At 41.5% G+C, this 22,178-nt stretch overlaps 2 protein-coding genes across 2 annotated transcripts; both read left to right on the forward strand.

The window, feature by feature from the left end:
- The first annotated feature begins 3,011 nt into the window (after positions 1 to 3,011).
- Positions 3,012 to 6,867, forward strand: LOC137137196 (early growth response protein 1-like). Its single transcript, XM_067523149.1, has 2 exons — positions 3,012 to 4,382; positions 4,678 to 6,867. Exons 1-2 carry the CDS (start codon positions 4,256 to 4,258, stop codon positions 5,853 to 5,855), a joined length of 1,305 nt encoding a protein of 434 aa, XP_067379250.1. The 5' UTR covers positions 3,012 to 4,255; the 3' UTR covers positions 5,856 to 6,867.
- Positions 6,868 to 8,634: 1,767 nt separating this feature from the next.
- Positions 8,635 to 21,464, forward strand: LOC137137180 (F-box only protein 41-like). The gene is made up of 17 exons (XM_067523116.1): positions 8,635 to 9,148; positions 10,551 to 10,716; positions 12,156 to 12,668; positions 12,746 to 12,825; positions 13,939 to 14,011; positions 14,790 to 15,032; positions 16,049 to 16,113; positions 16,353 to 16,493; positions 16,638 to 16,801; positions 16,885 to 17,108; positions 18,576 to 18,691; positions 19,191 to 19,343; positions 19,415 to 19,510; positions 19,743 to 19,861; positions 20,515 to 20,673; positions 20,762 to 20,877; positions 21,301 to 21,464. The coding sequence occupies exons 2-17, from the start codon at positions 10,573 to 10,575 to the stop codon at positions 21,358 to 21,360; spliced, it is 2,466 nt and encodes an 821-aa protein (XP_067379217.1). The 5' UTR covers positions 8,635 to 9,148; positions 10,551 to 10,572; the 3' UTR covers positions 21,361 to 21,464.
- Positions 21,465 to 22,178: the final 714 nt, after the last annotated feature.

Genomic DNA, 22,178 nt, shown 5'->3' on the forward strand with positions numbered 1-22,178 from the left:
GCCTTTTTTCCTTTACAAGATTGTGGTGATTGAGTGCTGTTCTGAGATTCATGTAGTTAAGAAGGTAAACAGTTTTTAAATCCCACACATTTTTCTTTACTAATGTACCTTGAAGCCTACATATCCCACAATCCAGCCCAACAGCCAAGAGATGTGTTAGTGGTTTCTGAAGCCTGGAGTCTGCTGCCAGAGCCCTATTCAGTTTACAGCTCATGTCTTCAGTCCTGAGGTCATGGTGAAAAGTGGGATGTAGGGTGATTTAACATAAAGTAATATAAACACCAAAGGTACACGGTAGCTTATTGGTTCCCACTGTGCTCTGTGCTGCTTATCATTCTCATTCACAATCACAGACACAGGGATTCAGTGTCTTCCTCAAGGACACTTTGACATGTGACAGTAAAATCGCTTTTTTAAAGTTGGGTGCAAATGTTTGCATGCAAAGTAGTAAAACTATGATTTATGTTTCTAGCAACATGCTATTTAAAGCATGTTCAACTACAACCATTCCTTCATCAGAAATTAAAGTTATTTTAAGTAATTCATCCAAAGCAATGCAGACATTTCATAATTTTACTCTAACTTTTATAAACTTGATTGGGTTTTTTTTTTGTTACTTCTCGTGATGAAGGAACATTTGCACTTTCAGAATAAGGCCATGCAAAGTTTTGCATTCAGCTCTAACTACCATGGGCATTTTTTCTTTCCCTTTTACTCCACTGGCATTTTAGAGTGAAATACTGAACTTTTTGCTCCAGGACATTAATGTAACAGCTTTACTTAATTTGCGAATCTAGATTCTAACTACAAAACACATGATACTGGACAAAAACCTGAATAAACATCCTAAGGCAGCAACAGCAGGGAAAGAGTTAATACTGTCCTACACATTTAACTGTGGAAATGTGAAGAAGAATAAAAATCTGAAATATCTCTTAGTAAACCAGAAATCCACACATATTTCACTGATTGCATTTTGATGCTTGAATGCCAAAAATCTGTTTGTAGAACTTGTTTATTGCATGAGGCCCATTGCCATAAGGGTGCAATGCTAAATCTGTGCCTTAGCCGTTTAACTACGGACTTACTGACCATCTGACTAACTACACAACTTATCTGACAGATGTATAAAGTGTGAGTCAGTGGCTGCAGATGAAAGAAACCAAAGACCAGACAGTTTCTGACGCCACAAGGCTCTGAACATCTAGCTGTGTGTGTGTGTGTGTGTGTGTGTGAGTGTGTGTGTGTGTGTGTGTGTGTGTGTGTGTGTGTGTGTGTGTGTGTTCTGTAACAGGTGGAGGGACCAGAAGGTGGCACAGCGCCATGGCAACAGTCTCTTACCTCGCCCCCACACTCACATACTTCAACCATGCCCTCTTGTTGATTTTAGCCTTTTTTTTCCCGTGTTCATGTGAGAGTTTTTTTTCTTTTCTTTTTTTTTTCCTGCCTCATCCCTCGTTACAGGGAACCGATGGTTTGGATCAAAGCCACAACTCCTCACTGTTCACACGTTGCTGTGATTGGTCTGAGATGGAAAGGAGTCCAGCGCTATTTCTGCCAATCTGGTCGCAAACACAAACGTAAGCACTACCCAAACATGGCAGCTGAGGATGAATGTGGGATCAGCATAGAGAGTGAGCCCCTCTACATTGGGCCCCCCCCCCTTTTTTTTTATTTTCTTTACTTTTGCATATCCCTTCAGCCATATCTTTGGTAATTTGGCATCTGTTGCTGCTTTTTTAGCATTGTTTTGCATCTTGTTGTCATTTTATGTATCTTTCTAATTGTATTGTGCAATTTTGTGGCTGCTTTGCATCTCTTTGTCCCATATTTCTTTACCTATTTTTAATCCTTTTGTGTCCTGTTGTAGTCAGTTTGTCTTGATTTTATATATTAATTTTGTGTGTCTTTTGTAGTTGTTTTGTATGTCTTTCCATCACTTTGTCTCATTGTGAGTTTGTTTCACTTTGTGGCTGTTTTGCATCTCTTTGTAGCGATTTTTGAATTTCAATCATTTTGTGTCTTATTTTTCTTCACTTCGTAGTTTTGTGTCTCTTTGTGTCTGTAGTGATTCCGTGTTTTGCTGTTGTCACTTTGTAGCTCTTTGTAATTGTATTTCATCTTTTTACAGCTATTTTATATCACATTTTTGTCCATCTCTTTGTAGTTGTTTGTACGTGTGCATCTCTTTGTGCTCTACTTTAGTCTCTTTGTTGTCGTTTTGCATCTTGTCTTTCATGGTCATATTATTTTGCATCTCCTCCTTATAAACAGTCCCTTGATCTGTACTCTAACAGCAGTAGCAAGTGTATACTGTAGTTCTAACTTCACATATTTGTAGCCAGTAATCTTGCATGACAGTCTAGAGAATTTCGTTTGGATGAAAAAGCCACTTGTTTCACATAAAAACAAATTGTAAACACCAGCATCCCCACACTAGAGGGCACTGCAGAAAGCAGTTATACACCTTCATTTCTGTTGGGACTAAATGTTCCGTAATGTTACACTCATGTGCAGTTTTGTAATTACCGCTGACACAACAGACCCTTAGTCACATTTGTGTAATAAGTATTAAAAGTAAACGAAGGTAAACCCCGCCGCTTCTATTCCTGACATACTTTTACATAACGCCTGCGCTGGATGTCTTCCCATCACCATGGCGACATCACATTGGGTGAATGTGCAGGAATGTCATATGTGGGGCAGTGATATGTGATAATCTCTCTACCTCCCTCTCTCCTGCTGCCTCCCTCCCTCCCTCTCTCTCTCTGTCTCTCGCCCACTCTGCAGCACTGCAGAGCTGTCTGTGGTGCTGAAAACAGTTCTCAGTGCGACACAGGCTGAAAATGGAGTGTCATTTCTTACAGAAAAGCCCTCCTTCTTTGAAGAAAATGTCTCCTGCATATAACATTTCTGTAATACTTCCCATGGGCCATTTCTGCATTCGAGTTTATTTATGTGGAGCAACCAAAGAGACATTTTCTGCACATTATATGAACAGATATGGTTTAATCAGTGATCAGCTGTTGATTGATTTTTGTTTGTGACAGCTTGGTACGTCTTTTTACATTTATTATACTCTTTTATTCTGTTTTTATGGTGAGTTTATAACATCTGTCCTCCACTGACTCCAGATAAAAAAAAAAGGCCTGTGTGTTAAATGAATTTTAAAAAGTGACTTTCTCCTGACTTTCTACTTTTAAAGGCCAATATATGTTGTTAAATTAAAAGAAAAGCCAAATAGATTGACATCCTCCCCAAAACCAAAATAAGCAAAAGTAATAAATAAACTTACCATATTAAGAAATTCTAGTTGTAAAATAAATTGTGCACAAAGATAAATGGACCTATGGAGTTTAAGCCTGAAACTTTACATTGATAGAACACAATAACCAATGATTACACTGTACATTAGTCCAAGTCCAACTAATAGTTATAAAAACTGTACATTAAAAGGCCAGATTGTCTTTAATATGTATTTTAAAGTAAAATAGTTACAAGGTGCTGCATCATTTTATGTGAACATATATCAGACAAATGTCTGGGGACTTTTTGCAGAATGTTATCATACAGATTTTATTATTTTGGCCTGATTTTATCCTGGCAGACAGAGGCTGCACCAATCACACGCATTGCATGTGCCTGCGAGGCCAAACTCGGGGCCCAATTGATCTGTGCACAACCTGTAGAAATGCGTCAAAAACAACAGCTCTAGTGGATCTCCATCTTTTGCTGCATCCATCATCCCTCCATCCAGCCCTCCTCATCCTTCTGTCACACTCCCTGCCTCCCTCCTGCTTGTGTAACCTCTCTCGGTATCGCTCCCTCTGTTGCCGCAGTGAAGGAAACCCCTCTCTCCTCTGGTGTCTACGTCGCTCTCCCGCCTCTCCTATTTTGGTATGGGGATACCCGCCGTCACCACCGGATGCAGCCCATATTTGGGCAGGTGCGAAGCGCTCGGCGGGGGGAATCCCTTGCGCCGGTGCCAACCAATAAGACTTGGACGGGAGTTACCTTGGAGATGGAGAGTATAAAAGGAGCATCGAGCGGAGGGAGCCCAGCATCTTCAGCATCACCGAGCGGACTAACGGAACACACAGAGCCCCGGTAGCGGATTAATAACTGGGCTTTTTAACCGCAACAGGGAATCCCCGACACGGACAATTTAGCGCCAGTTTATCCACCATACAGTTTGCTAAAGCTCATCTGCTGTTTCTGCATTCTTGCACGCGCCTACCCAACAGTTCACGCAAACATGCTTCTGGAGCGCGAGGATAGCTTCATGTCGGAGTTTGAGGACGCGTGCAGCGCCTGGGTGGACAGTGTGGGCTCGAGCCCAAGTGACGGAGCGGACTCAGATGTGGGGTCACCTTTCTGTCAAGGTGTGTGCTCATCAATAACAGATCGATATGAGTTTTATGAACTGTTGTCCTAATTGCTGAATTGATTGATCGGTTTAGTTGTTCACTTGTTGCCTCGCGCACAGAAAGGTGTGATCGAGTCTCATTGAACCTGTCGATCAATCATGATGCAACTGCTCGCATGGCTGCAGATGCTCTGGCATCTTCACATCATATTGATTTTTCTGTGTAGGCTGTTGCTCACTGAGGAGATATTATGCAATAACACCCCCTCCTCCCTCTCCCTCTCCCTCTCCCTCCCTCTCTCCTTCTACAGTTTTCTCTCCGGGAACTGACGCCTCTGACTCAGATTTCTTCTCCGACTTCAGCGACTGCTCCTCGGACACCCTCTCTCCGTCCCTCGGCTACACCGGCAGCTTCTTCGCCGAGCCCGAGTCGTCACCTGCAGCAGCAGGTCTGAGCAGCACCGCGGACGCGATACTGAACATGATCACGGAGATCGTTGGGATCTGTACTGAGATGGAGCAGCAGAGCGACGCCAGCTCTGCCTGCGAGTCAACGCCCTCCACAGCCGCAGCATTCCCCTCGCCCCCGCTCGTCACTCCATCTCCGAGCCTGGCTCCCAGCTCTGACATGAGCTCCCCCCCCACCTCCACCTCGCATCCAGTGGTGGTGAAGAGCGAGTTTGTGACCTCCAGCTGCAGCAGCGGGTGTGGACAATCTTCTATGAACGCAATGGATGCTGTGTTCCCGGCAGGCGTCGAATCTCTCCTCCCGCTGTCGGCTCTGGAGCAACAGGTGGATGTGGCTGATTTCATTGACACTCTGCTGAGCTCCGAGGCGGCCCAGGGCGAGCCGAAGCTCGGCTGCGAGGTGAAGCAGGAGCCAATGGGGTTGGAGGACTGGCTGAAGAGCTTAGCGGCTGCTCCGGTTACCGGAGGAGATTCCAGCAGCTACGTCATCAGCAGACCGTTTGTCAAGACGGAGCTCGTGCAGAGCGGGAGCGACCTCCACTTCTCCCCCGCCCCCCTTCCCTCCACTCTGGACGCCCAGCTTCTCTCCTCCCTCCTGCAGGGTGCGTTCCCGATAGTCAACATCAGCAACGTGCACGCGGCAGGAGCCCCCAAACTGTCACGCGGGGGCAGAAGAGCTCCCGCCAAGAGTGGCTTGAAAGTGAAGCCGTTCCCGTGCTCTGTGCAGGGTTGCGAGCGCCGCTTCTCGCGCTCGGATGAACTGAACAGGCACGTGCGTATTCACACAGGACAGAAGCCTTTCCAGTGCACCATTTGCTCGCGCAGCTTCAGCCGCAGCGACCACCTGACAACGCACACGCGCACGCACACCGGAGAAAAGCCCTTCTCGTGCGACGTGTGTGGGAAGAGGTTCGCACGCAGCGACGAGAGAAAGCGGCACGGGCGCGTGCACGTTAAGCAGCAGCTGCGCGCGCAGATGATGGCCACCTACTCCCTGGCCTTGAATGCACCTGGAGTCTAAGCAGTAACGCTGGGTGCCCAAAACATGGCCGGTGAGGCTGCTGAAGCTTCAGGATTTGAACCGTCAACCGGAATGACGTCAGGGACGCTTCAGTGTGACGTCACAGTGGAAGCGGTTTTAAGAGAAGCCCCGAAGATGACATAAAAAGTGTTAATGAGGACTTTAGTCCGGGCTTTGGATCCGCTATGAATGTGGGCATCACAACCCACTACAGGAGGGTTGTGATTGTGCAGCTGATGAAGAATCAGACTTTTTATCGTGTTCAGGTCTGATCCTGGACCAGCTGGTTTACCTCCTCCTAATCATGGTGCTCGGGACTCTGGAAAGGCTGTTTTTATTTTAAGAAATGGGGGGAAAAAAAGCTTATTGCTGTCGTAACCCTGAATGTGTACATTGTGCTTTCAGTCTGAGCTGGAGTGATGGACAGGGGCTGGACTTTAAAGGAGCAGACGGTCTAAGTGAAGAAACATTTCACTGTAAAATAGTTATTTTCTACTTCCCTGCATGAGGATGTGACCAGTGAAGAAACTGAGTGTTGGTGTCAGGATGTTGTGCTTCTGTTCCTGTTTTGACCCAGATATTTTTATGTCAAACCGCTTTATATTTGACATTACCAAGGAGGTCTATGTTTGTAACATATCTATTTTTCTAGATGGTTTGTCTACCTCTTTATGTCACACTGTTTTACAGTCAGAGTGTATATATTTCTAGAAAAGAAGCCAGATTTCTATGGTGGATAAATGTGCAATGATGTCACTTTTCTATGAAATGATTGTAACTCCTCTGTGGACACTGAATGGACCTTACTCCATCATTTTCATTCTGCTGATCCAGTGTTGGTACATTTGCACTGATGTATCCTGGTGTCTGCAGTGTAAAGATAAAACAGAAACAGCTCAGTGCAAGCTGAGCTCTGAGTAGCACACATGGCTGTGCAGGTTGTACTGTTCCCTCGTTCTGCATGGAGGCTGCTGCTGCTGTCGCTGTCAATAAACAAACAAACAGCAACAAAGAGTCTGGTTTACTGCGTCTTCTCTCTCTTCTTTTTTATGATCATCGACTGTCATAATGCAAATGTCATCACAGGCACCAAACGGCAACAAAGAGTTCAGCCTTTTCATCATTCCTCCATCATTGTAGCGGCCATGTTATCTTTGCCATGGTGTTCACTGTCCCTGTTTTTGTCATCATCGCTGCTGTTATTATAGTTATCATCTTCATCACCGTTGACATCATCATCACTGTCATCATTGTCGCTATAGTTAACGTTGTCTTTTGTCATTGTCATTATTACTGTCACCATCATCATTCTCGCAGTCTTCATCGCCAGCCTCCCTCCTTGTTAATCTTGTGATTTTTTTTTTTGATTTTTTTATTTTTTGGGATTTTACATAATTGACCTATAAACATCTTCATCTCCTCGCCATCTTTTAAGCATTAGTGAGCAGCATCATGTAGATCATAATAATTAGGCTCAACATCAGAATCACTGTTTCGCCCTGAAGATTACTTTCATCACGTTTGTACAAATGCTCATTCTCGTGTTCATCATCATCATTATCACGAGAAATATAAACGGTTTTTATCTTTTTCCATTGTGATTGCTCATTGTTCTCCTTTCTCAGCCTAATTTCTATCATCACTCTGTATTTTTACCATCTTCATCGCAAAAGATTTTTCTGTACTTCCTGTTCCATTCAGCAACAGGCTGCCGTTGCCAGGCAACACACACACTCCCCATTAATTTTCTCAGAATAACAGTTTGTCCAGTTTTATGAAGTGTGAAAGTTGTGTTGCCACAGTAACGATGAATTTCATCCTGTTTTATTTTACCAGTTAAAAACCTACTCGCGACTCATCTTAACATGAGAGTACAACCATCCGATGTTAATGTATTCGTTTTATTAATACAAACAAATCCATTTGGGGTCGGTTTGCGTCTTTGAAGTTATTCAGTCTGTTCAAATCGGACTTCTCTATCTAGTCATTTTGTGCTGCTTGAGGGTCATTTAGAGTCTCTTTGTAGCACATGTAGTTATTTGGTGTCCATTTGGTGTTATTGCACTTCTTTGTCCATATTTTGAATCTTTGCGATTGTTATAAACCAATAGGGAGTTTTTGTGGTCATTTAGAGTCTCTGTGTCCTCACGTTTCATCTCTTTATGGTCACTGTGCCTCTTTTTGGTTATTTCGAGTCTTCTTTTTCTTTATGTCCCTTAGTAGAAAAGAAGGCTTAACAGTCTCTAATATATCTTTCAGCTCATTAGTTCCTACTGAAGACACAAATGCGCTCTCCAGTGGTCTCCAGTCAGCACTGCATCTGACCACTGTCGAGCAAATCACTACACAGAACCACGTAAGTTTTCTCTTTGTGGTCACAATTTCTGTATTGTTTAAAACAGTTTTCTGTATTGTTTAAAATGCAGTTGTCCTATTACATTTTTCCTCATTAGGTGGTTGATAAAAGAGCAAATTATCAGGTTAGCACTGATACTGTAGCCTAACAATGTAACCGCTTACAACATTTGTATTTGCAGATCTTCAAAAGCCTTTAGCCATTAGCTTTTCTTCAAACGTTATTGTGTCATTAGTGTTGCAATAATGTAAAAATAGTTTGTTATGGGGAAACAGAAATTCAAAGTCCAGTCATCTGACCAGAAGTTAAAATCTGTGGGGAGAGAGAGAGACGGAAAATATCTCAGAACATTAAGCAAAAATTGTCGTAAAAGGAGGGGCTTCAGTAGGGGGCGCTTCAGCAAAAGATAACTAGCACTTACAATTTTTCGTTTTAATCACACACACTCTCGCGCAAACGCACACGCACACACAAATGGCTGCCATGCGAGGTGCTCACCTGACTCACCAGGAGCAATTTAGTGTTCAGTACCTTGCCCAAGAGCACTTCGACACACAGCCAGGAGGCACTGGGATTTGAACCACTGAACCTGTGCTGCTTAACCTTCCGCGGTTGTTGTTTTCTAAAATTTACATTAAATAAACGCGGTAATTATTCAGCCACTGTAATTATTCATTACTGTTCCGCGTCAGGACTGACACGTCACGCGACTCTTACGTCAGCAGTAGCTGCACGCGGTGGCTGCAAGCAGAGACACCCGCGAGGGGAGGGGCGCGCGCGCGGGGCGGCGGTTGGACCACGTACAGTCTGAAACGGGTCCCGCTGCTGCTCCACCTGCACGAGACCGTTACGGTACCGGACGGTATGGACTGAACGGTCCGCCGCCATGGCAACGGGGTTTGAAACGAGGTCGACGGAGTGACGCATCGTTTTACAGGTAAGAGCTTATTTACAGACAGGTTTACGGCACTGACCAGTTCACAAACTACATTGGCGGATTATCAAAAAAAAAAATGCTGAATATTTTCTCCATCTTAATGATAAAACCTCAGAAAATAGTCAAACATTCCAACGGTAGCCTGTAATTTCTCACAGCCCATAGTGACATCTTTACATTTGTTATGGAACAGTCCAGAACCCGAAAAAAAATCTGTTTAAAATTCTGGTAGACATGAATCAAATGACAATCACATTTTTTTACAATTTTCTTTTTTTTTTTGTTGTTGTTGTTGTTGTTCCTAAATCGTTATTCAGCCTAATAGAATTTATATATATATATATATATATATATATATATATATATATATATATATATGAAATTAGAGCATGTAAAACGCTGCTTTAGGTAAAACGATAGAAGTGAAAAGTCAAATACTGTCCTAGAGTTTATGATCACTTCAGTATGATTTATGTTACACTTTTACACTATCAGCTGGCAAGAGAAAGTTTTTTGGCAACTACTTTGACAGTTACCTTGTATATTTAAATGCACTAAACCCACTAACAGTTGACACATGGAATTTTGGTCATTCTTTTGTTTGTTACCGCTGCTTGGACCAGACAAAAAAGGTCATCTGGATGTATTTCTCATTACACAAACAAAACAGTCAACTGATGAAATAAGAAAATAATCAGCAGATACAGACATCCTGAAAAAACCCTTTTTATAAAACGAATCCACCTCAACCAACAAAGATCCAGGATGTAAAAATGCTCCAAAGCTGTAAACCCAGACTATCAGAACAACAGTGGAACAGTGCAGAGATATTTGTTTGTTTAAACAAGCTTTTTAATTAAACTTAATTGGGGTCAATAGGAAGAACCGAGGGTCGAGATGGGGGGATATAAAGCAGCGTGAGACAGGATCCACACCCCAGACATTTCTTTATTCCTGCTCATCCATCCATATTTAAAATTCCTCTACATGGAGTTGACCGGAGGACGCTGTCAGCGGGGTGGAAGATGCATGCTTCACTTAGCGATTAGCCTCACTGGAAAACACACATGTCCTACTAATGTCAACAGGACCTCCTCGCCTGTTGGATTGGACATTAGTAGAACACGTGTTAGTGATATTTCAAAATGCATCAACATGACCGGCCTCTCCTTAAACTGTGTGAATGGCTCAAATATACATTTTGCTGTTTTTATTCAGCAGATATCAGGGTCATTAAATCTTTATCTCCTTAAAATCAATTATGTAGCATTCACGCACACACACACACACTGACCCAGTTTTTACTAAGGTTTTTACTCTTAAAGACTGTGTTTGCAGAAACCATATCATTCTACTAACAGTTACTGTCTCTTCTGCAACGTGCTCCTGTTTTATGTTCCAGGTCTGCAGCTCCCCAGTGAATCATGTCTTTCTCCTCCTCTTCTACCTCGGAGTTGCCCTACTTTTGTCCTCGCTGTGGTGACGAGTTTCGCTTCTCATCTGTACCTGAGCTCCGGGCTCACCTAGTCGCCCGTCACACCTACGAGACCCTGCTGGTGCTGTCACAGGTGATTTATCAAGAGCTGCAAATTGTTATTTTCATCGCAGATTAATCTGTTGATTATTTTGTACAATGATTATTAGTTTGGTCAGAAAATGCACAAGTAAACGTAATCAGATAGGTTGCTTTTTTTTTTACAACAGTCTGAAACTTAAAGTTTATAGTGCTGTATGAAAACCAAAAGTATCAGATCCTCACATTTAAGACCCTGAAACCAGAGATTTTATTTAAATTCAACATTTAAAACACAGTAATTCGGTTATAAAAGCAATTGCAGATAATTTTCTGCTGCAAATTGTTTTTGAGTTTTTGTAGATCTAAATTCATGTTATACCAATAATTAAAATAAGGGTGATAAACTGCAAAAATATTCCTTAGATAAAACTTTTTAAAAAGTGCAGACAGCTTTTAGGTGTTTTTTAAACATCTTAGCAATATGACAGTTCACAGTAAGAACACAGTGAAAACGACAGTCACTTCAGCCATGTTTAACTATGTAGCTGCCCTGGACGTCTGCTGCAGCTACTAAACTCTAACTGACTTCCAACTCATTGTTTGTTTCATGGTTTTTCGACCTGTGCTTTTTTCCCCCATCTCCTCTCTTCACTCACTCTGAAACCTGAAACGTCTCTGCTTTAAACGACGTTATATGACAGAGCGTGGAGCAGCACTTTAAAGTGCAGCGTGGTCACAGGTCAGGAGCTATGGAGTCACTGTCAAACTAAGCAGCCACAGTGTGACACAGAAACTGTTTCACTGTGCAACTGGAATAAAAAAAAGGCCTGAATCATAAACTGGGAGCTAATGGCTGCTTCATCTAATACCACAATAAAGATCTAAATGAGTAATATAGTCTAATATAGATAATGAGTCTAATATAAAGAAATACAGCAAAGACCTATGTGGTCAAAAATGACAGAAGTAGATGTTTGAACACTAACTTTACAATGAACATTATTTCTTTCTGTTACTCGGGGGAAGGAGTAGGATATGTCTGGGCTAAAGCTAAGCTAGCTGCCTCCAGCTGCTTTTTACACAAAAAATTGTTGGAAACGTCTGACTGTTCAGAGACATCCTGTTGAGGTTTCAGTTATGCACAGCACATTCTTTGTCTTCACATCCAGGATAAGAATCCAGCGTATAAGTTGCAACGTAACTACTGTTACTGTATCGGTGTAAGCAGAATTTGAAATATTCATTATTTGTGAGGCAGTGTTCTCGTCGGCTGGGCTGAATGTGGAGTCTGTGCTCAGGAATAATGCAATGTTTTGATAATCGCTTCAAAAACAAGATTTTTAAGGTGGAAGGAAAATTGGGGCAGCATAGCAGCTCCCCCATCGGTGCGTGTGTGTGTGTGTGTGTGATTGTGAGTGTGAATGGGTGAATAAGAAGCAGTGTAAATGGCTTTGAGTGGAAATTTGAATCTAACTTTTCTTAATCTTTCAGACTCGGCTTCGAAGCTCCAGACCACGCGCTCTCCTCCCCGGCCCAGCTGGATCCCACAGACCGAGCTCTTCTCTGGGGCTAGAACTCCACAGTCTCCCGCTGCCTCTGGCCTGCCTGGATCTTGCCTCTTCATCTGCATCTGTCCACCTTCTCAGGGAAATGTTTGGACTTTCGGATCACGCTCTGCCATATTCTGCAGTACACACAGAGAAGCCCTTCACTGCTCTGGCCCTCCCTGGCTCTCTGGAGCTTTTCCCAGGGATGAAGATGGGTGTCCTGGACTTTGGGCTCCCAGTGGGGATTGGCCTGGAGGAGCGACTGGGGCTGGGGCTGGACCGTAAAATCAACCAGACGTTTGCAGAGGTGGAGGAGAGGGTGAACCGCCGCATGGGCCGACTGAAGGTGGAGCTGCAGAGGAGGGACGTGGAGCTGGAGCGTGCGAGACGGGAAGGGGAGCGTCTGAGGAGTGAGAAAACAGAGGTGGAGGAGAGGGCGGTCTACCTGACAAGACAGGTGTGGGCAGCTCAGATGCTGACATAGCCTTTAAATACTCAGTGATATTTCAGTAGCACTTTCTTTTTTCCTACTAGGTCTCTGCTGCCATGGAGATGATGGAGCGACTCAAGAAGGATCTGCAAGGAAAAGAGAGGGAGCTGAGTGAACGACAACAGTCAGTATCACCATGGATTCCCTCATATGTGTCTGTCTGTACCATAAAATCTGCCATATTTAATTTGTAGTGACAATAATTGAGCTCTAGAGACGGGGTTTGATACGACAACCACAGCAATAAGAAAGTCTACTTCATTACTATAAAACAAAGGAGTTGTCATCACCTTCCCTCAATGATCACATTTAACAGCTTATGTTTATCCATCATTGTTTTGTTTACAACAGCATCCCCCATTTATTGCATTATTGTTTATAAAATCAGTCTGCCTGTCTTTGAACTAAACAAAGAATGTGAATTAACATGATTTGTGGGCAGATTAATCAATTCACCTATTTGAAACCTGATCCAAATTGAAACCAACTATGGAAATCCAGCCTAGTGAAATATTAATTATTTCGAGCGCTATTTACTGATGATGTATTTATGTAATTACTAGTATAATGTCGTAGCTTATATCAAGCAGAATGTCTGAGGCACAGCTCATAATGTGCCAAACACAACGTGATGCACAGACAGAGGACACGTCATGTTTATTCTGCCTCACTGAACACACTCAGCTGGGATGGTGAATATAAGATGACAGCAAGGCAAAGCAGCCCTGAGGCTGTGTGAGCTTGTATTTGTAAGTCCACACTGCTGTTTGTGTGGCTTCATTTATCTGCATACATGTGCATATTATTGTTTTTAATGTTCTTTTATATATTCGTCGTTATATGCATCTAAAAGTCTGTCAAAGCATTTGATTTAGTATATAAACTGTAAAAAAAAAAAAAAAAAAGTTGCATTGCCATTTTTTCATTCACATTATTTATATATATATATATATATATATATATATAATTTTTTGTGTGAAAATATTAATTACTTCTTAAAATGTACACAATATATATATATATATATACTCTTGACCATTTTTGTTGCTTATGATGATGGAAAAACATTTGTACTAGCTAAACATGCATTATTATGTATATAGATGTCTGCCAACTGAAAATCGAGAACTTGAAATTGTGGTGAAATGTTTTATATTATACAGATAAGTGTTGATTTAATTCTGTAGGAGTTTTTTCTAAATGTGTCTTTGATCATAATACTTTTGTGTCCGTGCAGGGAGATGGTGGACATTGAGCGTTTTTTGAGGGAGACAGCAGACAAAGAGGCTGAAGCCAAATCCAGACTGCAGGTATCCTAATGCTAAACATTGTATAGTGTTGCCTCCTTTTACAAATTTTACTGATCCATAATAGTGAAACACGTTCTTCCAAAGCGCTGGCAGAAGTGCAGATATATTTGTCTCTAAAAGTTTTTGAGCATGACTCACCCACCCACTTTTATTAGGTTAGCTAACAGTTTATTATTGTGACATTCAGACAGCTAGCTTAGCTTTAGTCCACACGTATCATATACTGCCGTCTGAGTAACAGAAGATAATAATCTTTGTGGTGTAGTATTTAAACATCGTCTTCTGTTTTTTTGGTTTCTAAAATGCAACTGAGCCAGGACCCACCTACAGAAAGGACAGACATGCAATAAACCATAAACCAAACCAAAAATGGGAAACCATAGCACAACATTATAGACAATAAACATAAATGAAAATTAGGATGAGGGAGGATGTCGAGCAACTTCCAGCTGACACCAACACTCAGGACAAGAGATGTCAGTTTAAAATGTTCAAAAGTTCTGTTGTCAGGTTCACGTTAGAGTTGAATTTCACTTTAAAAACAGGTTACTTCATATTAGCTAGAGGCTTTGCTTCTAATTCAGTCAATGAACTAGTGTTTCTTTACCGAGTTACAGTCAACATAAATATAAATTTCTCAGATTTTTATAACAAACTACTCCCAAAGTGCTCATTAGTACTCATCAGTACTCACTTCTCCACTGATCCAGGTGGATAAATTTGTTCTGATTACAGTATTTACACACGCTTAAAATTAATGTCCTGGTTTATATTGCAGGTTTTTATCGAGACGTTGTTGGAACGAGCCGACCGGGCAGAGAGACAGTTGCTGCTGCTCAGCTCACACACACATCACAACCGCTACCCACACAATGGCCAATACACACACACAGACCTGTACACCGACCCGTACACACCTGTAGAGCAATATTCACCTTTACCCGGTCGAGGAGGACACAGCCTGGACGGCAGCACAGACGACATCCTCGCAAACAAGATGCAGGAAACCATTGGTAACCGGGTGAGAAAACTTCAATTTAAAACATGTACAGTTTCAGTTTATAGTATTTGAACAGAATTCTGCAGGGAAAAGAGGGGAAATTATATTTAAACAAGGAAAATACCTAAATAAATTTAAACTCAAATAAAAAATTTTTTTTAAAGACTGCAGCATGTTAGCACTGCTTCCTCACAGTTAGAAGGTCCCTGGTTTGAATCCCTGGCCGACCGTGGCCTCTTTATGGAGTTTGCATGTTCTCTCTGTGCTTGTGTGGGTTTCCTCTGGGTACTAGGTACAGTTTCTTTCCACAGTCCAAAAACATGCATCTTAGGTTAATTGGTGACTCTAAACTGCCCTTAGGTGTGAATGGTTGTCTGTCCGTATATGTCTCTGTGTTGGCCCTGACATAGACTGGAGACCCTGTCCACAGTGGACCCTGCCTCCCACCCAGTGACAGTTGACATAGGCTTGAGCCCCCCGAGACCCTAAACAGGATCATCTTTTTCTTTTCCTTTCAGCTGTCATGTGCCTCCATCTAACTCTGTCCTCTGCATCCTCTTCTCTCACACCAACTAACTTCATGTCCTCTCTCACTACATCCATAAATCTCCTCTTTGTTCTTCCTCTAGACCTCCTGCCTGGCAACTCCAACCTCAGCATCCTTCTACCGATATATTCACAGTCTCTGCACCTCAATCTGACCTCTCGGACTTTATTTCCAAAACGTGCAAAACCAGTCTGAAACTTTTTTCCTGCATTGTTTTCTCTTCAAGGGTCACAGATTCAAATTTGTTGACGTGTTTTATGTTTGAAAGGACCATTTTTTAAAAAAAAACAGAAGACTGTACAGGCTATACGTTTCTAGGCTTGATAGGTGTAAAAATATTAAATCTATCTAACAGCTTATAATATGATTTGGCAACTGCGACCATTCTGAAGCATTCTTTCAATTACCATTAACTGATTTGCTTAACAGGATTAACATTTAGTTGCATTTTTGAGCTCTGTGTCTTCCTTCCACTTTCCATCTCTTCCAGAGAAGCTACAGTGTTTCAGGCTCCTGCAAACTGGCGGAACAGCTGCACAGTCATCGTCACTACAGGTACCTGAAAAACACCCAGTTAACATCATACTGGAGAAAAGAGCATGAAATGTTCTTTATTTATTGTAAAGACATTGTACAACTTTTATTGTCAAATCTTGAAAAACCTTGAAGCAATGTGTAAGAAACACTTTGTTGTGAGTAATAATGACATATTGAGTTTACTGTAACATATTTTATGGTTTTAAACTTCAGACACAAATTATTTTTCTGTTTCTATCTTTCTCACCTCCTTTAAGTGGTCTTACTGGTCGTATGCGAACCTTGTCTCTGAGTTCAGGCGGGTGGGACTTTGAAAGGGGGTCGGTTCGCATCCACCCACACCACTACAATCCACCCTGGACTCGAGAACGAGAGGGAAGAGAAGGAGAGAGACTCTGGTATGTGAAACGGCATTTGGTCAGTCGCTCTGTTGGTGAATGTGGACAAAATGAAAGAACTGGAGGGAGAGAAAAAGATTTGCAATTTACAGTTTTTTTAAATCATTTATACAGTTGCTGTCTTTGTTTTTTCTGTGTTTCCAGGGTTGGAGAGGGAGGATGGGGGAGAAAATTGAGTAGGGGAAACCGTCGCCACCACAGCACTGAAGAAGAGGAGGATGACGAAGAGGAGGAAGAGGAGGTGACACTTTGGAACAGCGCTGAAATGAGGAGGCTTCTCTACAACAGGATGCACTCACCTTTTTCAGGTAAATTCTTCTTGATTAAAATTTTTTTCTCTTAGCGTTTCTCATGGCTTTTTAACAATAAAAGCCTCCTTATCTCCTTCCAGACACCGCCTCTTCACTCCTCTCCACCCCTTCTCATCGTCGTGGTGACAGGAAGCTGGGGGCGGACACCTTGAGGCTACGGGCGGGGCTTTTCTGCGTGTTTCCATATCTGGATGTGCACTCGCTGCTGCGTGCGGCGGAGGTTTGCTCTGATTGGAGATTTGTTGCTCGGCACCCAGCGGTTTGGACACGTCTTCGGCTGGAGAACGCCCGAGTGTCAGCTGAGGTAGAGGAGCCTTCACCTTCATCCTTACTGTTGTTAAAGTCATCATCGAACTGTTAAACATGTTGTCTTTCTCACAACTGTTGTTTCTGTCTTTATCAAAGCTTTTACTAGAATCATCTAACAACTATATAGTATAAGAAATATCTTTACATACAGTATAAATGAAGAAGTGTCTAACTTCAGACCTCATATTTTAGGACCCCTGTTTTGCACACTATTTGGAAGGTTAAGAGCCCACATGTGAGGTGAATCAATTCCTGTTTTGAACAATGTAAAAGCAAATACACGTCCATGGTTATTTTAACTTCTTATGAAAAGAGATTAGTTGTATCTTCCATAAAAATTTAAATCCAAGTAAGGGTGAGTTGCTGCTGGACTACTGGGCAGATCAGTTCAGATCATATTAGGCAAGGCCAAATATCCAAAACCTGAGTAGAACGCATGCAAGAGACATCACTTAAAACCAAGTCTTGGGTCTGTGTCCGCTCTGTGTGTTTTTTGCAAAGAAAATGAATGAATTTCCAGATGTTTAACTCTGCTTCCTTGGTGGTATGATATCACCTACACTGAAGGTTTGTGTATGTTTAAATGTTGCTTTAGGGCTTGGTGTTTAGAACATCCACAATATTTCATGTTTAACTATTTTCATTAATACCACAGATAATGTAAATAGAGCACAGGAAGTGACCGTCACTCTGACTTTAATCTAAATACAAAATAAATGTCAAAGTGACAAAGTTAATTTCTAACCAGTCAAATATTTTGTTATATGCTCCACAACAGTGGGTTCGGTTTTCATAGACTTATTAACATTTAAAGCAACAGGCACCAAAACCGCTCATTCTGAAGAGGGCTGCTACAGACAGGGTTAGAAGGGATCTGTGGTGCGTGATCCTTGGGGATTTATTTACACAAGTATGATACTCAAGTCATCTTCTGACTTTTTTTGACTGAAAAAAGGTAAAATATGAGAGCTTTGAGCTATTTTTGCTAAACAACATTAGTACTATAACTTACCATTTCTATTGAGAAAGTAATTATGTTGCATCTTGTTATCTAAATCTTCTCCTGCCTGCTAATATATTAGCCATTTTCATCATTTAGGATTTTAAAGATTTGTTTTGACAAATCCTGCGGCTCCTCCTAAATTGTAATGACATAAACCAGAGTTTGGGGGCTGTTCTGTGTTTGGTGATGAGCCTTTAGGGAAGCTGATAGCGCCTTTATGGTTTTAAGTTGATTTTAAAATGGCCAACAGGGACAGATTTTTCTAAATTAAATCATGTACAACCCTGCAAAAAATCCTCCTTTATGTTAAAATTGGTCTCTGGTTGAATTGCATTGTATTAAACTGACAGGTTCTATTCTATTAATGAGTCTAAGTTACTGAAACACCCAATAACAGTAATAAGATCATATTAGTAATAATACTTTTATTTTTTGTTCTTGTTCCAATGTGGTGGGTAGTTCCTGATCACTCTGTCACAGTGGTGCACTCAAACTCAGTCTGTGATTCTCCACAACCTCAAACCTCGAAACAGACGAGCAAACGAGACGCGAGAGGATTACCACAGGAGCACACGGTAACACACACACATGCTCAGACTTGTCTTTTGTTGGACAGTCCTCCAGCCAGTATGTCCTCACAGCGCATAAATGTGCTTGTAATGGTTTAAAACTACTCCTCACAGGACAGATGTCTCTTAGGACATACCTACAAGCCACAGATTCTTTAAAATGTGACAGTGTTTCAGTCCAACTCGGATCTTTGTCTTGTTTAGCTCCGTCATTGAGGCAGATGTGGTCATTGATACCACCTTAAGCACCAGGGATTAACACTCAAAAATGCTGCAAAGTGGGAAAAATCTAAAAGCTTTTCTTATCTTTTTTGTTTTGCTGTTGTTGTTGTTGCCGTGCTGATCTAATTTCAGTAAGAGCCTAGCTGTCTTGAGATTGGTCTGAACAGATGGGGGGAAAAATGGATTGAAGAAATTAACATAAAATCTAGCTGAGTATGAAGAAACATGTCCTTAGTGCATTGTGGGGATTGAAGTCCACCTCTCTGTGTGTGTTTTCTCTAAGGGGGAGTATGGAGCTGGGGTTGGAGGCTCTGCTTCGGTCAGCAGGGGGCAGTCTGCTCCACCTGTCTGTCTCCCAATGTCCTCACATCCTCACTGACAGGACTGTGTGGCTGGCCAGCTGCTACTGCAGGAACCTACTGACTATCACATACAGGTGACGCTCCCGTACCTGTCTGACGGTTCATGTGTCTGTCTGACCAATGACCTTTCTGTCTGTTCGTGCAGGAGTTCTTCAGATCCTGTCGGCCAGGAGGTTCTGTGGGCCCTGGGTGCTGGCTGCAGGAACATCAGCAGCCTGCAGGTGGCACCGGCTCACCCCTGGTCAGTATACACACCGTTAATTATTCAAGGATCAGAAAGTGTACTGTGCTTGAAGTAAATATTGAATTTACTTACTCAGCCACTCAGCTAAAAAGTAGTGAAATGCTAAATCAGTATCAATAATCTAAGTACTGTAATTGCTGATACTTAACTAAATAAAACTACTTTTACTGTTTTACTGGCATGAAGTGAACTTTTACTACATTTTTGTATCGCTACGTTTTTACCTCAGCCAACACCCAACTCGTTTTGGAGATCGCTGCCTGCAGACGATTGGTCGATGTTGGCCACACCTCCGCTTGCTTAGCGTGGGAGGGGCAGGCTGTGGGACTCAAGGATTAGTTGACGTTGGTAAGTAACTGCAAAGCAAAAGGTTTAGCAGCAAAAGAACTTTCCTCTAACTTGTCAGCGCTAAGCACTGAATTACGTTCAGTCTTATTAAACTCAGTCTAATAAATTGAATATAAGTGGGTTTACAAAGATGACTAAAGACTTCAATACATAGATTCGAATTGCTTAAATCTAATTTCCAAAAAGAATTTAGACTATGCTGTTTGCATTCACCAAATGTAAAGCATCCTTATCAGTACGGTCTAAAGTATGTTTTATCTTGTTATATTATTTTGTAATCCTCTGTTTTGCCCCGTGTGTTTCACATATTGTGTCAGATGTTTTCCGGTAAAAAGAAATTCATTCATGTTATTTCTTTAAAAAAACTCTCTGTCTTCCATTTATGAAAACCTTCTCTTGTTGTACTCATTTGTGTCCCCAGTACCTACTGCAGGACTCCCCTATAATTTACTTTGTCTTACGACATGCACAGTGTCTTTTCATACTTCTAAGAGTCGGGTCCAATACACTGACTATTTTCTTCACTTTTGGGCCGTGCAATTATGACGTATTTGGACCTTCACCAGATTGCACCTGACTGGATATGAACACAATGAAAAGACATATAATGGGAAGAAGTAACACAACTCGAGTTACTGTCTGTGTGTTTGCAGTTCGCAGGTGTGCTCACCTGGAGGTGTTGAAGCTGAAGCATATCACCGACCTCGGCCTGCAGGCAGCAACAGAGCTGTGTAAAGCTGGACTGATGAGTCTGCAGATGCTGATCCTGACACATACACCTGTCAGTGGTCAGGCCATCCTGCACTTCCACAGTGAGCTGTTTTCCCATTGTGAACCCAAAAGTTATGTACAATTATTTGGATATAAAAGTGTTAAGTGATGCTCTTTGTGATTGTGCAGGTATGTGTGACAACATCAGATCTATAGTGGTTGAGGTCTCTGCTGCAGATTACTTTGAAGAGCCTGACACGCAGGAGGCTCAACACCTGTTTGGGGAAATTCTTGGCACACTGAAGGTGAGTGATTGTTGCACTGTAAAAAAAAAAATTAGTAAGATAACTCAGATGTCAGATGTCTCTTAGGACATACATACAAGCCACAAATTTATTAAAACGTGACCGTGTTTCAGTCCAACTTGGATTTTTCTTGTTTAGCTCCGTTATTGAGGCAGATGTGGTCATTAATACCACCTTAAGTTTAAAAAGGTCTCTTTTCTTTAAACAGATAACAGCCACGAGCAGCAAAATGTCACTTGGTTTATTGATATAAAAAAAAAAAATCACAAAAAAAAAACTTGATAGCAAATATGTTACACACTATGGTATATTTTCATATAAATATTATTTTTTATGTCATTTGTTTTACCGCTGTCATTTCTGAATCTTACTCCCATCCACTGCCCATATGCAGACCAGTCTTTGTCTTTGTCTTTCCTTCAGGTTCTGCAGAAGCGTCCCGGGTTGTGTGACATCCTGCAGGTTATAGCTGAAGCACCGTGATGACCTGAATACCTGCACACATTTTTATACATTTGACCCCTATCCAGTACGCCTACATCATTAAAATCCTTTTATGGAAAAAAAAGTTCAAAACATAAACTCACTGGATAGTAGGAAATACTGGTCCTGGCTAAGGCCTCAGAAAAACCTTGACCCTTCCTTCACAGCCCCTGATCCTGTCTGAATCACTTTACGCTTCAAACAATCTTCTTCCACCTATTTTGTCTTTTAGTACACTGTATAAATCAAATACTTCCTCTCTAATTTGAAGAACCTTAACAGATTCCCTTAAATCGATCATTAAGTCTATTAATAAATCTTATTAAAATCTTATCCCTAATGAACCTCAACAGTTTTTACACACCTTAAAATAACCCTTATTCTACCAACCGTTTGTAGCTCTACGTTAAAAAAACCTACTCTTCAAATAATTAGCAGCAAGAATTTTAAGAAGACTTATACCTTTTAAAAGCCATAATTTGTGTATTTAGTCATACATTGAATTTTAACAAAACCCTTAGCTTTACCTTAAGAAATAAGCACAAGTGCACCCACAGGTATGCACAGATATTTTTGCACAACAAACATGACATCATAAATAAAAGACATCAGTGAGTCAAAGTTGTAGGTTGGAATTACTGATGAAATGACGAATCCATCATGTGTCTTACAACATCTTTATAGAACCCACAGGTGCTAAATGTGTCATTTCACCATCAATAAATTGTTTTCTCACTGGAGACTTTTGTCTTTAATTAATGAACCACCTGCTCGAGAAACAGATAAATAACAAAGAGCTATAACAGTTTTGTAGTTTT

This window comes from Channa argus, chromosome 12 (genome assembly GCF_033026475.1).
Source record: "Channa argus isolate prfri chromosome 12, Channa argus male v1.0, whole genome shotgun sequence".
Classification (NCBI taxonomy): Eukaryota; Metazoa; Chordata; class Actinopteri; order Anabantiformes; family Channidae; genus Channa; species Channa argus.

Coding starts and splice junctions, on each gene's coding strand:
- LOC137137180 (XM_067523116.1), top strand. CDS start 10,573: ATGTCTTTCTCCTCCTCTTCTACCTCGGAGTTGCCCTACTTTTGTCCT. Junction 16,802..16,884: donor GATGCACTCACCTTTTTCAG/GTAAATTCTTCT, acceptor ATCTCCTTCCAG/ACACCGCCTCTTCACTCCTC. Junction 20,878..21,300: donor AAATTCTTGGCACACTGAAG/GTGAGTGATTGT, acceptor TCTTTCCTTCAG/GTTCTGCAGAAGCGTCCCGG.
- LOC137137196 (XM_067523149.1), top strand. CDS start 4,256: ATGCTTCTGGAGCGCGAGGATAGCTTCATGTCGGAGTTTGAGGACGCG. Junction 4,383..4,677: donor GGGGTCACCTTTCTGTCAAG/GTGTGTGCTCAT, acceptor CTCCTTCTACAG/TTTTCTCTCCGGGAACTGAC.